Below are 13,657 nucleotides of genomic sequence, written 5' to 3'. Positions count from 1 at the left end.
CTGGTTTTCTTTCTCTGTTTTCATCCTTTCCATATGGTTTTGTCAAAAATGTTTCCCTTGATTTTTTTAATCCAATCTTACTACTTTCGGGCGGAGGGTTTTGGGGAGGGAAGGGTGAGTGTCACCTGTTACACTGGCGATTGCTGGTATCTGCGCTTTTCCCCACCAACTTCTGTTTTCCGTTTCCATCCTTGTTCTTTGTTGTTTTCCCTTTTCCCCGCTTTATGTTGGAGGATAGTTTTCTTCTTTCCGCTAGTTTGGAAGCTATAGGTTGTATTTTTATGCTTTTGGTGGCTACTCTTAAATTTTAACGCAAATTATTAGCTCTGATATTTTCTAACAGACTTAAAGTATTCATTTAACTGCTGATGGCACACCTGCTCCTGGGTCAGTGGTTTGGCCTTTGGTCCGTGTGACGTTTGTGGGGCTGTGGGACTCGACAGGAAAGGACCGAGGAAAGAGCCGTAGACGCGGAGGCGTGTGAAGGACAGGTAGGCTTTGGGCACAGGGCGGTTACAGGAGGCAGAGTTGCCGTTTGGGGCTGGGGCTGGGGGGACCGAAGAAATGTTATAATAACTTCATCCACTTCTCACCGATTCCCGATCGGTTTTATGGGATCCTGAGCTTCACTACCGATACTTTGATTTTGTTAAAAATCATATTAAATACACTCATTTAACACCCATATATACATGGATTTTCATTCAGCTCACTTTTCAAAATGCAGGCGTTTCAGTGATCCAGCCCGAAGGAACCGAAACACAGTGGTATTTCAAAAACACTGAGACAAAAGTAAAACAAACCACTTTATTCATCAGGAAATTTGTAACAGTGCTTCGATTCTGAACGTTTACATCTGTTCCTGTGCTCATTCGCAAAGCCAGTAACCTATCTTCTCTTTCTCTTACTTGTGATGGATTTGGACTGGGACACCACCGTCTCCTCTTTCGGGGGGCTCATCGTGAAACTCCTGGATGGGGCGTCCACCGGTTCCTTGATCACGGTGATGTCGACCTCATAGTCTTGTCTTTTGGCCTCTTCCTCCCTCAAGCTATTCAGCCTAACACAGGAAGCAAACACAAGAAGGTATTTTTTTTTCTTTGTCATTTCAAAACCAGTTTTTATGCTCTATACGGTATAAAGTAGTCCATCCCTGAATTTCAACGTTTTTGTAAATGAGATTGTAAATGATCGTCACTTTGCCAAAATAAAAAGTGATGCCCCATCTAGAAAACCCAAGACACAATTCTCACACAGCCGAAGGTTCGTGTGGACCACTTTTCTCTGTATGACACAGAAGCCAGTAGGTGGCCTTTTAAAACACTCCGTGGTCTTGTTGTTTAAGACCCTTTAGCGCCTCCTTCGACGCACCCACAGGCCTGAGAGGCACTGTACAGAAAGCTGGTGTTTGTACTCTGGACCGACACTCCGGCGTAGAACCGAGCCCGGACAGTGGTTCTGGAACGGTAAGTGTGGCACTTTCGGGGTGCTCTCCATGTGCCGGGCATGGTTCTAGATGCTTCACGAATGTTAGCTCACTCGATGCTCATGATAGCCCCTCAGGGAGGCTGAGGCACTCAGTGAGCTTGCCGAGGGTCTTGCAAGTGTTCAGGGCCGGGGCCGGGATTTGAACCCAGACAGACTTGGTCTGTGGCCTGACTCAGCCACTCTGTCACGTTGCCTCTTTGTGTGAACCTGGGGACACAGGTGTCAGCACCTTAGACAACCAGGGGAGAGCAGGGGCCCCAGAAGCAGGGTTCCTCTGCGTGGCTGAGGTTCTTGGTACCACGAGAGGACCCGCCACCCCTAGGTAGTGGCATACTTTTCTTGAAAGCACCTGGCCCTGAAGCTCCTGGCCTCCAGACAGCGAGACAGGGAGATGGAGGGAGGAGGGGGAAAGAGAGAGAGAGAATATGACTGAGAGGCTGAGGCTGAGCGGGGGGGGGGGGGGGGGGGGGGGGGGAGCTGGGAGGTGTGGCGAAGTTACTTGGCTTCCAGCTCGCCATCCTCCGCCTCCCTCTGCTTGGCCAGCTCTGCGCGGAGCAGCCGCTGCGCCTCCACGTTCTCCCTGAGCACCTCTTCGCGCTTGTGCGCCTGGAACAGCGTGTTCATGAAGAAGACGCACACGCTGCTCAGCCCCGCGCTGAGCTTGTCCTTCTCCTCCTCCTTGGGCTTTTCTTTTTTCTCTGGAAGAAAGTTTAATTTAAGTGAACCTTCACCCAATTCAGCAGTAACTCGGGAGTCTTTGTCCGCGTTCTGGTTCTGCCCGTTTGCTGGGCGCCTGGCGGGTGCCCCGTCCCCCCTGATGGGGCGATGCGTCTGTCCCCTCTGGCTTGCGAGGGCTCGGAGGTGCGGCCCGCTTCGGCTGACCGCCTGGCGCGAGGTGGCAGCGTCCCTGCAGCCTCCTGGGCCCTCCCTGTCCTTTTTCTCTGAATCGCTTAAGTATTTTGGTTGTCTTGCGTTAAAATTTTAGAAAGTTTGCAACAATTTCCATGTTCCAGGGGGGAAAAGAAAACTTGGTTTTCGCATGCATTGTCTTTAAAGGCAGTTTGCATTAAGCAGATGATCAAAGAGGATTTTAACTCTCACTCGAATATCAAGGCGCGTGCTTTCCCTTGCCTGCTGTCCGCCTTCCGAGACCACGCGGGTTTTGTAGCGGTTGGCGGTCTGTCTCTCTCCGCTCGCATTTCAGCTCTCACGGTGACAGCTTGTCACAAAACATGGTCACAAACACGATTTTGGGGGGGACCTCGAGAGGCGGGAGGACCCTCACCAGGGCCGCCTCTGCCTTCCCTGAATCCCGCCCTGCATGGCTTTCATGTCTCTGGACAGAAACAGCCGGTCTGTCATCATTTTTAACCTCTATCAGGTTTTTATATCTTGGTTATGCTAATGTTAAATGAACAAAGCTTTATGCTTGGGAATTGTTTTTAAATATGAGACTAATTCTTAGTGTTTCCTTAAACTTTTTAGAAAACTTGCTCATAAAAATTAAATTCGGGGAAGTAATTTTGACAGTTTTTCTCTTATAATTACTCAGGTCTTCTGTTTTCTTGAGTCTACTTTTATTAATATCTTCCTAGAAAACCAATTAAAAATTTTTTCAAATTTATTAGCTTAGAGGTATATGCAGCATTCTTTTACCGTGCTTAGAAAACTCTTATCTGGTTACTTTTTCCTCCTTGGTATGTGTGTTTATCACCTTTATTCTGACTATACTAGGTTGAGGATATCTATATTATTTTTTTACTTAAGGAACCTGGATGATCAGTTTTAGTATTTCTCATATAATGTGTGAGTTTGTTTTTTTTTTTTTAATGCCTTCTTCCTGTTCTCCTTGTATTTTTTTTATTCCTGCCTTCCAGCCTTTTGAACAGAATGTTTGGGTTACTATATTTTCTTATTTAATAGTGAAAACATTTAATACTATAAATTTTCTCTGGTCATAATTCTGGATCCTAGGACCAGCCTGCCCCTCAGAGGGCGAGACGGAGCACGGCGGGAGGGACGGGGCAGCCGCTGTGCGCTGACCACACCGCTGACCACACCGCTGACCACGCTGCCCCTCTCCGGGCCGGCACAGGTCTCCCCGAGCCTGTGGTTCTTCCAGGAGGAAAGGAGCCCGTGGTGGACATTGCGGGTCACTTCGTGGGAACCTCCACCCCAGCCGCATCCCGCGAGAATGCTAACAGGAGTTCTTGGGTAGAAGTAAAAGGATGCTAATTGTCTTCATAAAAACATAAGAAGGTAGCATAAAACTCACTGGCAACGGTTATACGTCGTCAAAGCTAGATTCTGTAATACGGTGATAGTAGTGCATAATTCACTTTAAAAAACACAGAAGGATAAGAAACAAGGAAAAATGGGTGTCCAAAATAGCCAGAAGACAGTTAGCAAAATGGCAACTATAAGTCCTTACCTGCCAGTAATTACTTTAAATGTAAAAGGATTAAGTCTTCCAATCAGAAGACAGAATGGCAGAATGGAAAAAAAAGACGATCCAATAATATGCTACCTGTAATAACTCACTTTAGCCTTAAAGGCACGCATAGATTGAGAGTGACGTCACAAGTGAATGGTGACCCCAAAGCAGCAAGGTAGCTCTACTTACGTCAGACAAGATCCTTTAAACTGAAAATAGCAGAAAGAGAAAGGAAGGTCACATGATCATAAAGGGGTCAGTCCATCGAGATATAACGATTGTAAATATGCACCCAACATCGGAGCGCCTGTATATATATAAAGCAAAAACAGAGCAAAAATAATAATAATGGGCAAAGACCCCACTCTCAACAAGGACTGGATCATCTAGACAATAAGGAAACAGCAGATCTGATCATCGCTTAGACCAGATGGACCTGACAGACGCATGGAGAGCATTTCGTCTGACAGCAGATTACACACACTCTTCTCCAGCACACATGAAATGCTTCCTGGGATAGACCACGTCAGGCCGCAAAAACAAGTCCGCAAATGCAATAGAAAAGATTAACAAACACTCAGTTTGTTCTTTGAAAGAAAAAATGGATAAACTTGTAGGTTGACTAAGCACAGGAAAAAGAGGACCCAAATCAACAGAATTATAAAAGAAAATGGAAACATAAACTGACAACATAGACATACAAAGGATCATCCAAGGCTCTATGAGCAACGATATGCCGACAACCTGGAAAACCTAGAATAAATGGAAAAGTTCTTAGAAACATACAATCTACCAAGACTGAAGCAGGAAGAAATAGGAAATCTGAACAGACCAATTACCAGTAAGGAGACTGAGTCGGGAACCAAAAATCTAACAGATATGCCCAGGACCCAGTGGCTTCATGAGTGAACTTTACCAAACGTGTAAAAAATTAAAATGCCAGTCCTTCTCAAACGCTTCCAAAAAAACAAAGCGAAAAGGAGGGAGCACGCAGACTCTCTTCACAAAGTCGGCATCGCACTGATGGAGACGCAGACAAGGACTCCACCACGACGAAGACCTGCAGGCCCACATCGCCGATGGCCGCGGGCACACAACTCCTCCGTGACTCGCTAGCCGACCGAATTCGGCAGCACATGATCGCATGGGATTTGTCCCTGGCCAACGTCGCCGATGGCCGCAGGCGCACAGCTCCTCCGTGACTCGCTAGCCGACCAAATCCGGCAGCACGCGATCGCATGGGATTTGTCCCCGGGGTGCCAGGGCGGTTCGGCACATGCAAGTCCATCGGTTCAGCACATCGCATTAATAGAACGAAAGGAAAGATCGCACCTCAATACAGAAAAAAAAAGCATCTGACGAAATTCCACCTCTGTTCATGGATCAAATCTCAAGTATAGAAGGAACGTGCCTCAACGTTAACAAAGGCTGTATAAGGTGGATCCCACAGCTAACGTCATATTCAGTGGTGGAAGACTGGAAGGTTTTCCTCTAAGATTAGGGACAACAAGAGGGTACCCACGCTGACCACTCCTCTTCAGCCTAGCACCGGAAGTTATAGCCAGAGCAGTTAGGCAAGAAAAAGAAAAGGCCTCGGAATTGGAAAATATGTAAAACTGTCTCTTTGTAGAGGACATCATTTCATGTGTATGGAATCCTAAGATTCCACCAAAAAGCTGATAGAGCTAATGAATGAATTCAGTAAAGTTGCAGGATACAAAAATCAGTAACATTCTATACACTTAACAAATTATCTGAAAAGGAAAATGATCTCATTTACAATACCATTAAAACTAATACATAGGAATAAATTTAACCAAGGAGGTGAAGTATCTCTACTCCAAATACTTTAAGTCAACGACGAAGGAAATTCAATGGAAGGGCTTCTCGTATTTATGAATTGGAAGAATTAATGGTAAAATGTCAATACAGATCCAATGGAATCCCTATCAAGATTCCAACACTGTCTACAACCATGCTACCCTGAACGCGCCCGATCTCGTCTGATCTCGGAAGCTAAGCAGGATCGGGCCTGGTTAGTACTTGGATGGAAGACCAGGTGCTGTAGGCATAAAAAAATAAAATAAATAAATAAATAAAGGGGTTGCCCCACCTAAAAAAAAAAAAAAGATAGCCAAAGCAATCCTAAGTCCAATGTATCACACTTCCTGATTTTCAGCTGTGTTGTAGAGAACAGAATCAAGAGCCCAGAAATAAACCTATGTGTATACAGTCAACTAATATTTGACTAGGGAGCCAAGACGATTCCATGGAGAAAAGACAATCTTTTCCATAAATGGCACTGCGAAAATTGGATATTCACATGTAAAAGAATGAAATTAGACCCCATCTTACTCCGCTCACAAAAAATTATCTTGAAATGGTTTGAAGATTTAAACATAAGACTGGAAACCATAAAAGTCCTAGAAGAAAACATAGGAATAAAAAGCTTGACATGGGTCTTGGTGATGCTATTTTGGATATGATACCTAAAGTACAAGCAACAAAATCAGAAACAGTTGGGACTTCATCACACTCGCGAGCTTCCACACAGCAACAGAAACCAACGAAATGGAAAGGCAGCCTATGGAGGAGGAAAAAGTATCTGCAGACCATGTATCTGATAAGTGTTTAATATCTAAAATATATTTTCATACAACTCAATAGAAAAAAAATCCAATTAAAAAAATGGGCAATGGATCCCCATAGACATTTTTCCAAAGAAGATACAGAAATGGTCAACAGGTACACGAAAAAATGCTGAGCATCACCAATCACTAGGGAAATGCAAATCAAAACCACAGCGCGGTATCGCCTCATGCCTGTCAGAACGTCTGTCCTCAGAAAGACGAGACCAAATGCCGGCGTAACTTGGTGCGGCCACCATGGAAAACGTGGAGGTTCCTCGAAAATTAAAAACTGAATTACCACGTGATCCGGCTATCCCACTTCTGGGTATTCATCCAGAGAAAATGGAAACACAGTGTCGAAGAGATGTCTACACCCCTCCGGTCACAGCAGCATTACCTACAGTAGCCAAGACATGGAGACAACCCCAGGCCCATCCACCTGTGAATGGTTAAGGAGTCGTGTTAGGTACATACAATAGAATTCTGCCATAAAAGAGGAGGAGACCCTGCCATTTGCAACGACACAGACAGACGAGGGCATTACGCTAAGTGAAAGAAGTCGGAGAAAGACAATTACTGTATTTTATTTAGATGTGGAACCTTAAAAAATTCAAAAAGAAATCAGATTTGTGGTTGTAAGAGGCAGGGGATGGACGAAGGTGCTCAAAAGGTACAATCTTATCTATAAGATAAGGAAGTACGGGGTGGGGGGGTGGGGGGGTAGATGGCTGTACGGCATGACCATCCTTAAAGCTGCGTGGTTCTATGAAAGGTGTTACAAGGACATCCTGAGTCCCCATCACGCAGCAACCGTTTCCTGATGTATGTAAGTCAGATCACTGTGCTGCCCATCTTAAACTTACACAGCACTGTAAGCCACTTAGATCAGTAAAACTGGGAAAATGCCCCCAAAACAGACCTACTTCAGTAAGGTCATACCTTAAAAGTAAATTCTGTCGAGCCAGGAAGCAGAATCACTAATTACGTATATATTTTTTAAAAGGTGGTTGTACATTTTTTATAAACTTTGTCACTTATAGGCAACAGTTTGTAAAAATTAAAAGTTTTACGTTCACCTTTTTGTGATAATAAAAAGGTCAGCCCCTTTCTTGAAGATTTAAAATTCATTTTGGAAATTCCTTCATCACTTAGCGACTTGCCGACCTTGGCCTTTTATGTTAAAGAAAAAAAAAAAGGCAAAATATTACTTATGCATCATTAGGGACTAAAACTATTTTTATATATTATGATTAGAAAATTGTTAATGAAGCCATTTTCTTTAAGCTTATTTGACTTTTTAAACTGCCTAAATATTGATATTTTTACCATTAAGTAAGTAAATAAGTTATCTCTGCTGAAAGACTCCCCCCAAGAAACCAAAGATTTGAGAAAGTAGTATTTACTTACATTTATATATCAATGGCTTTATTACCATACATAGGCTGTTCACGCCCACGTCTGTCCCCAGCGAGATCTCACCTCTCCAACTCCAGGCTTGCGTATCCAGCTGCGCCACTTGCTGTGACCACCGGGACGTCTCATCAGGCCCCTTAAGCCTAACATGTCCCAAACCCACCCCGACTTTTGCCCCGAGTCTTCCCCTTCACGGTACATAGTAATTCCGTTCTGCTTGTTCAGGCCAGAAACTTGGCATCGTCTTTGCCTTCTCTTTCCCTCCCGAATTCTACAGCCTTCCAAACACCTTCAGATGATTCCAAGCGCCGCCTGACCCCTCTGCTCAGGGGGCCGCCCGCCTCCCCTGGAGCGAAAGCCGGGCCCTCCGTGAGGCCAGGTGCCCTCCTGGCCTGGCCCTCCGCCGCACCCGGCACGTCCTCCTGAGCTCTCAGGCGGGCCACCCTCGCCGCTACCCGCTTCTCTCAGCAGCCCAGACCCGCCCTTCGCCACCCCCTGCCCAGGCCTTTGCACAGGACCGTCCTCCCCCAGGTGATGACGACCGGGTGGCTCCCTTACGCCCTGCAGGCACGCTGAGTGCCGCGGCATCGGCAGGCCCTCCCTAACCACCCCACGCTGCCGCTCGGCCCCCCGCCTGCCTTTTCGCCCTAAGCACCAGCACGTAGAGCGTGGGAGCTGCGCTGCGCGTCCCGGGGCCAGACTGCCGCGCGCGGTCGCCCACGCGGTCACCCAGCGCCGCTGTGTTGGCACTGCGCACCGCCCTGCGACCGGGCAGGTCACGTGACCCGTGCGCAGCGCCCCCCCCCCCCAAGGCGTGTGGGGCGCCAAGCCAGCTACTCCACCCGCCGGACGCCTGGAGGGCTCGCCATCCCTGCGGCTCACTCGCCGCCTGGCCCCTCACTGGAATGCCACGTCCACGGAGGACGGCCCGGTGCCCACTGCCGGGTCCCCGGCACACGGAGCGCCTGCCACGCACTCCACGTGGCCCACGAGATACGAACCTCTGATTTCTTGATTTTGCTGAAATCAAACAAGATCCCTAACTTGCTTGGCAAAGACTTGGTGCTGGCGCAGTGCATGTCGGACCCCTGGCTCGTTGTCGTACTTGGGCTCCTGTTCTGGATGTGCAAAGCGAAAATGAACACGTGAGAGACTTTCCGGTTTCCATGGAGATACACGTGTACACACACAGGGTTTTGATGAAGTATTACTTACGGTAAACGACACACAGAGTGGACCGTTTGATGAGTTTTGACCTCTACACCTGTGAAGCCATCGCCTCGGTGAACAAAACTTTCCTGCGCCCCGTGGTGACCCTCGTCCCCCAGCCCCAGGTGACCACTGTCCACTTCATCACCACAGGTCACTCTGCACTTTCTAGAACTGTATATAATTGGGGTCGCAACAGCGCGTACCCTTTCTCTCACCAGCATAATTATTTTGGTTCATCCACGCCGGGCACTGTGGGTGGATTCTCTGCTATGTCATACTCTGTGCTGCGGGTACGATACGGTTTGCTCGTCTTGGACATTTGGGATGCCACGTGGAAAACCGGCAGGGGACTAGGTCAGAGGGTTTCCGAGGACGGTCCCTGGACCAGAGCGTTCACGCTCGGTGAGAGTCCATGGCGATTGTCACTCAGCAAATCACGGATGGATTTAAGGTGCACATTCATTTCCCTCCGAACAGAGCCCCAGACCATGGCCAGCAGCCAGGCTCCCAGTGACCCAGAGGCCGTTGGCCGTCCCCTCCCGCTGCAGGGGGCCCCCCGTCTGACAGTGTGGCCTGCGAGGTGCTGACAGTGAACGCGCATCTGCCAGCGCGCAAGGGGCCCGAGGCGCAGCCCCGGCCCGTGGCACATCTGTCCGGAGCCCAGCCTGGCAGTGGGAAGCTGCATGGGCTCGGAAGAGGCTCCCAGCCGTGGGCTGCTGCTGGCGCCCACGACTCGCCCTTGTGGCTCCGAACGGATGGCTCAGAAATCCGACCTCCTTCAAGCCCACTACCCTGTGACTGCCCCCCGAAGCTGGCGTGTCCCAGTGTGCGTCCCAGTGTGCCTAGCAGCTGGAGCCTGCAGGGAGCCCCCGGCACAGCTCCCCAAGCTCTCACGGCTAGCCCCTGGCCCCGGAGCCCGCGAGCATCTCGGGCACACTCGGCAGCTGTGCCTCGGCATCTTCACCCTGGGACGGGCTTTCCACCCTCGCGAACGCCAGATCACGTAACAAAACATTTCCTAACAAAACATCTCGGGTCCCCCCAGCGTGCTGCTAGGCACGCCGACCTTTATGACACTATCTCCTCCACTGCGGCTCGGAGTCTCCTTCCTGGGTTGTGACCAGGAAGGACGTTTTCCCTAACATAAAAGAGGAAAACGAAATGTGAAAAGTCTTAACTTCCTGAAGGGTTAACAAAAGCCCGAGATCCTTTTGATGATGCTTTCACCAGCGCAGAATAAAACTCTGCTCTGTAAACTCTAACATACTGTTACCTGGTTCGCCACTGCGTAGATGTTTCCCTGTTTGTTTCCAGGCAAGACATCACTTGCAAAATTTAAGTAGGAGTTCGTCGTTTGGTTAGTAACGGAGATGAACGCAAAGCTTAAGAGAGCTTCAAAGAATTCCAGGAAAACCAGCTGCAATGAAAGAAAACACAGTCTTGATTCTGACGCGCGTCCAGGTCAGCACACATCTCTCTGTGCATGTCTGTTCTTCAGCACTGGACCGTCACGCGATGGAGGAACGCCAGTTTGCAATGAAACCTACGGCATGTAAAAGGTTGACCATGATATATGTGCTATCATTAGACTCGTAAGGCATTTTCCTGGTTCGATGGAACTATTTCATATCAGCTAACTGAGGACAGTCATTTTCCAAAGTGCTTCCTTTATTTCTTGAACAGCTAGAAAAGTGGCACCTGTAAACCCAGTGACAAGTGCAAGTGTCACCCCCTCGGTGGCTGTGCACCCCCGCACCCACCCTCGAGGCCCCGGCACAGGCCCGGGGTGTCCCTGCGTGTGGGGCCGCCTGGCGTAGGCTGTGATCATCCACCTGTCCTGTCTGTCCATCCCGAACCCAGGGCCCTTTCAGCCTGAGCCAGAACAGCCCCACTGACTTGAGCAGGGGCTCCAGGCCAGCTTCGGCCTGCTGCCGGGGGTCTGCTCAGCATCTCTCGCGGAGCCAGTGTCCCCCAGTCTAACAGCTTCCCGAGACCCACCAAAGATGGTCTAGCTGGTAAAGTAAGACGTTTCCCTGCTGTGAGAAATGCTAAAAATTAAAACGCTCATACTCATTCATGGGGGATCAAGTAGCGTCTTTGGGTATGTGACATTGTGCCAGAAACAAAGGCATGTTAGTAAATTGCTAAATCAATTATTCAGGACACACTATTGTAGTTTTATGTTATTTTTCATTCATTTCCTAATATTAATATCTTTAATTGTATTAGAAAACTAGAGATTAAAGAGAATATTAAAAAGATTAAAAAGTTCTAAGTATTTGGGTTAGAATCCTTTTCAATCGAATCTTGCTTCCTGGTGTCTGAGGGGAAACACACAGCCCGAGTGGACTAGACCATGTGACACCTCTTTACAAACCTCAAGCTCAAAGTTGCTGTCAATTCCATCATGCATAAAAGGATTGTCCTCTGCTATGATCTCCACAAATTTGGTTGCTGTTAATTCTTTGTTTATTATTTTAAAGTCCTGTAAAAGAAATAACCAATAAAACCATAACAGCTTATAATTCCAAACCGCTATTTTAATGTCACTTTATATCAATACCACACTTTAAGAAAATGTACCAGAAATGAGTATCTTAAAATTGATAATTTCATAAAGCATGCTGGGTTAACACTGGTATTTACCTCTCCTCCTTCCCTAAGCCTTCTAAACTAATAGTAAAGGTTTTTTAGAAATCGGACAGGTGGGAAAGCAGATGATCCGGATCGAGACGTCTACACAATTCTGTGAGTGGGGAAGTGCTGGCCCGGAGCACTCAGCAGGACAGAGGGACAGACGCTTGGGGAGTCGGGAGGCAGGCCAGTCACGCTGCGGGACCTCCGGAGAAGGGGCGCCTCTGACTCACGCTGCGGGTAGGGCCGAACACGGGAGGCTCGCTGAAAATCTAGGCGAAGACCTCTTTCCACATCCCAGCTGAAAGCAGAAGGTTTGCTCCGAGATGCTGAACCAGAGTGTTCGGCCTAGAAACAGGTGCTTCCCCTACAGTCTCGGTGCTGCGGATCACAGCGCGCCTTGGGAAGCTCCTCCCTCTTCGTGATCCCCCCAACTCTGCTCGGAGAACTGGGAAAACCAGGTTCATGTCCCCCAGGAGCTAGGAGTCGGCAGAAATCTTCTCGACAACCTCAACATCCGAGAGAAAAGATCCGTCGGGAGGAATAGCTGGGGTGGCTTCCGGGCTTGGCTACTCCTGTGACAAGTGCCACTCTTCTTCAAGGAGCTTCGAGTCAGCTCTACAGTGCCACAGCCCTGCATGCGAGTGGATGGCAAGGGCCGCCTCGTCGCAGGGAAAGCCTCAGTGCGATGGCAAGGAAACGAAAACCAGGAGTTGGGGGGTCACAGGGGCTGAAAAGCGCGGGAGAAGCAATCCCGCCCAGCCCCCCGCCCCCAAGTCGTTCATTCCTCTAGGTTTATTTTAAGCAATGTTTAAAAAAGAACAAAAAATGACAGCTTTCGGAAGTTAGAAATGCAACAGCGGAAATGACATGTTCAACAGAAGTGTTGAAAGGTATCACAGAAACTCTCCTGGAGAAGAAAAAGACAATAACATGGATAATCAGAGAGAAAAGACCGCAATAAAACGAAATCGGTCCAGGAAGTCAGACACCCAAGTTCCAGAGAAAGAGGGTGGGGGAAATGGGAGGCCGGCAACGCGGAACGAGTGACCCGAGGACGTTCCGCAGCACCGGAGGCCGTGACGGCTCACGCCGTGAGTGCAAAAACGGCCGACGCCAAAGCCTCCTCACCGTGAAGTTTTAGAACAAAGATAAAAGTAGATTATAAAATATTTCAGCAAAGGAAAAAAGCCACATCGAAACGATGGGGAAGCGACAGGCATCAGGACAGTGTGGTCCGGGTACAAGGGTGAACGTAAACGAACTCGAAAGTCCAGAAATAAATCTCCACGTCTGTGTCAACTAACATTTGACAAGGACGTCAGCGCTGTTCAGTGGGGCGGGGCGGGGGAGTCTTCTACAAACAGTGCTGGGACACTGAGTGTTCGCATGCCAAAGAAATACGCTGGACGCCTGCGTCATACCAGATATACAGAGAGAAGCAACGTAAAGTGCAGAAAAAGAAGATGTGTGTGTGTGTGTGTGTGTGTGTGTGTGTGTGTGTGTGTAAATCAACTCAAAATGGATCAAAGACCTAAAAGATGAAACTATAAAACTTGAAGGAGAAAATAGGGGTTAATCTTCCAAACCTTGGATTTGGGACTGGATTCTTCGACACAACACCAAAGCTCAAGGAACCAAAGAAAAAATAAATCAGACTTTACCAGAAGCCAGCAAAAACGTACGGTTTGAGCAAAACCGCGTCTTACAACATATTCACGCGCCCAGGTTTCAATCACAAATCCCGGATTCGCAATGCCAAGAACCGGGAAGATCTCAAATGGAAAGAGATGATTGAATTAACCGATGACGATTTTAAAACCGTCATAAAAATGCTGAAATGGCC

General features: G+C 48.1%; 1 protein-coding gene and 1 pseudogene across 4 annotated transcripts in view; one reads left to right on the top strand and one right to left on the bottom strand.

Moving 5' to 3' along the window:
• Positions 1–674: 674 nt before the first annotated feature.
• The window catches only part of LOC107515913 (radial spoke head 10 homolog B), a 34,293-nt gene continuing 21,310 nt past the window's right edge, over positions 675–13,657 (bottom strand). For 2 of the 4 annotated variants that reach the window (XM_036224481.1, XM_016155160.2), the window contains 6 exons: positions 11,555–11,662; positions 10,451–10,594; positions 8,967–9,083; positions 7,629–7,722; positions 1,988–2,186; positions 675–1,060 (listed from right to left, as the gene is read on the bottom strand). In XM_036224481.1, the coding sequence (XP_036080374.1) occupies positions 889–1,060; positions 1,988–2,186; positions 7,629–7,722; positions 8,967–9,083; positions 10,451–10,594; positions 11,555–11,662 (834 nt within the window). In that variant the 3' untranslated portion in view covers positions 675–888. The remainder of the gene's footprint in view (positions 1,061–1,987; positions 2,187–7,628; positions 7,723–8,966; positions 9,084–10,450; positions 10,595–11,554; positions 11,663–13,657) is intronic. The other 2 variants (XM_036224482.1, XM_036224483.1) reach the window with 2 other exon arrangements.
• LOC118606261 lies at positions 5,888–5,993 on the top strand (annotated as a pseudogene).

This window comes from Rousettus aegyptiacus, unplaced genomic scaffold (assembly GCF_014176215.1).
Source record: "Rousettus aegyptiacus isolate mRouAeg1 unplaced genomic scaffold, mRouAeg1.p scaffold_m13_p_7, whole genome shotgun sequence".
In the NCBI taxonomy this organism is placed as follows: Eukaryota; Metazoa; Chordata; class Mammalia; order Chiroptera; family Pteropodidae; genus Rousettus; species Rousettus aegyptiacus.
This window is presented reverse-complemented; position numbering and strand designations above follow the sequence as displayed.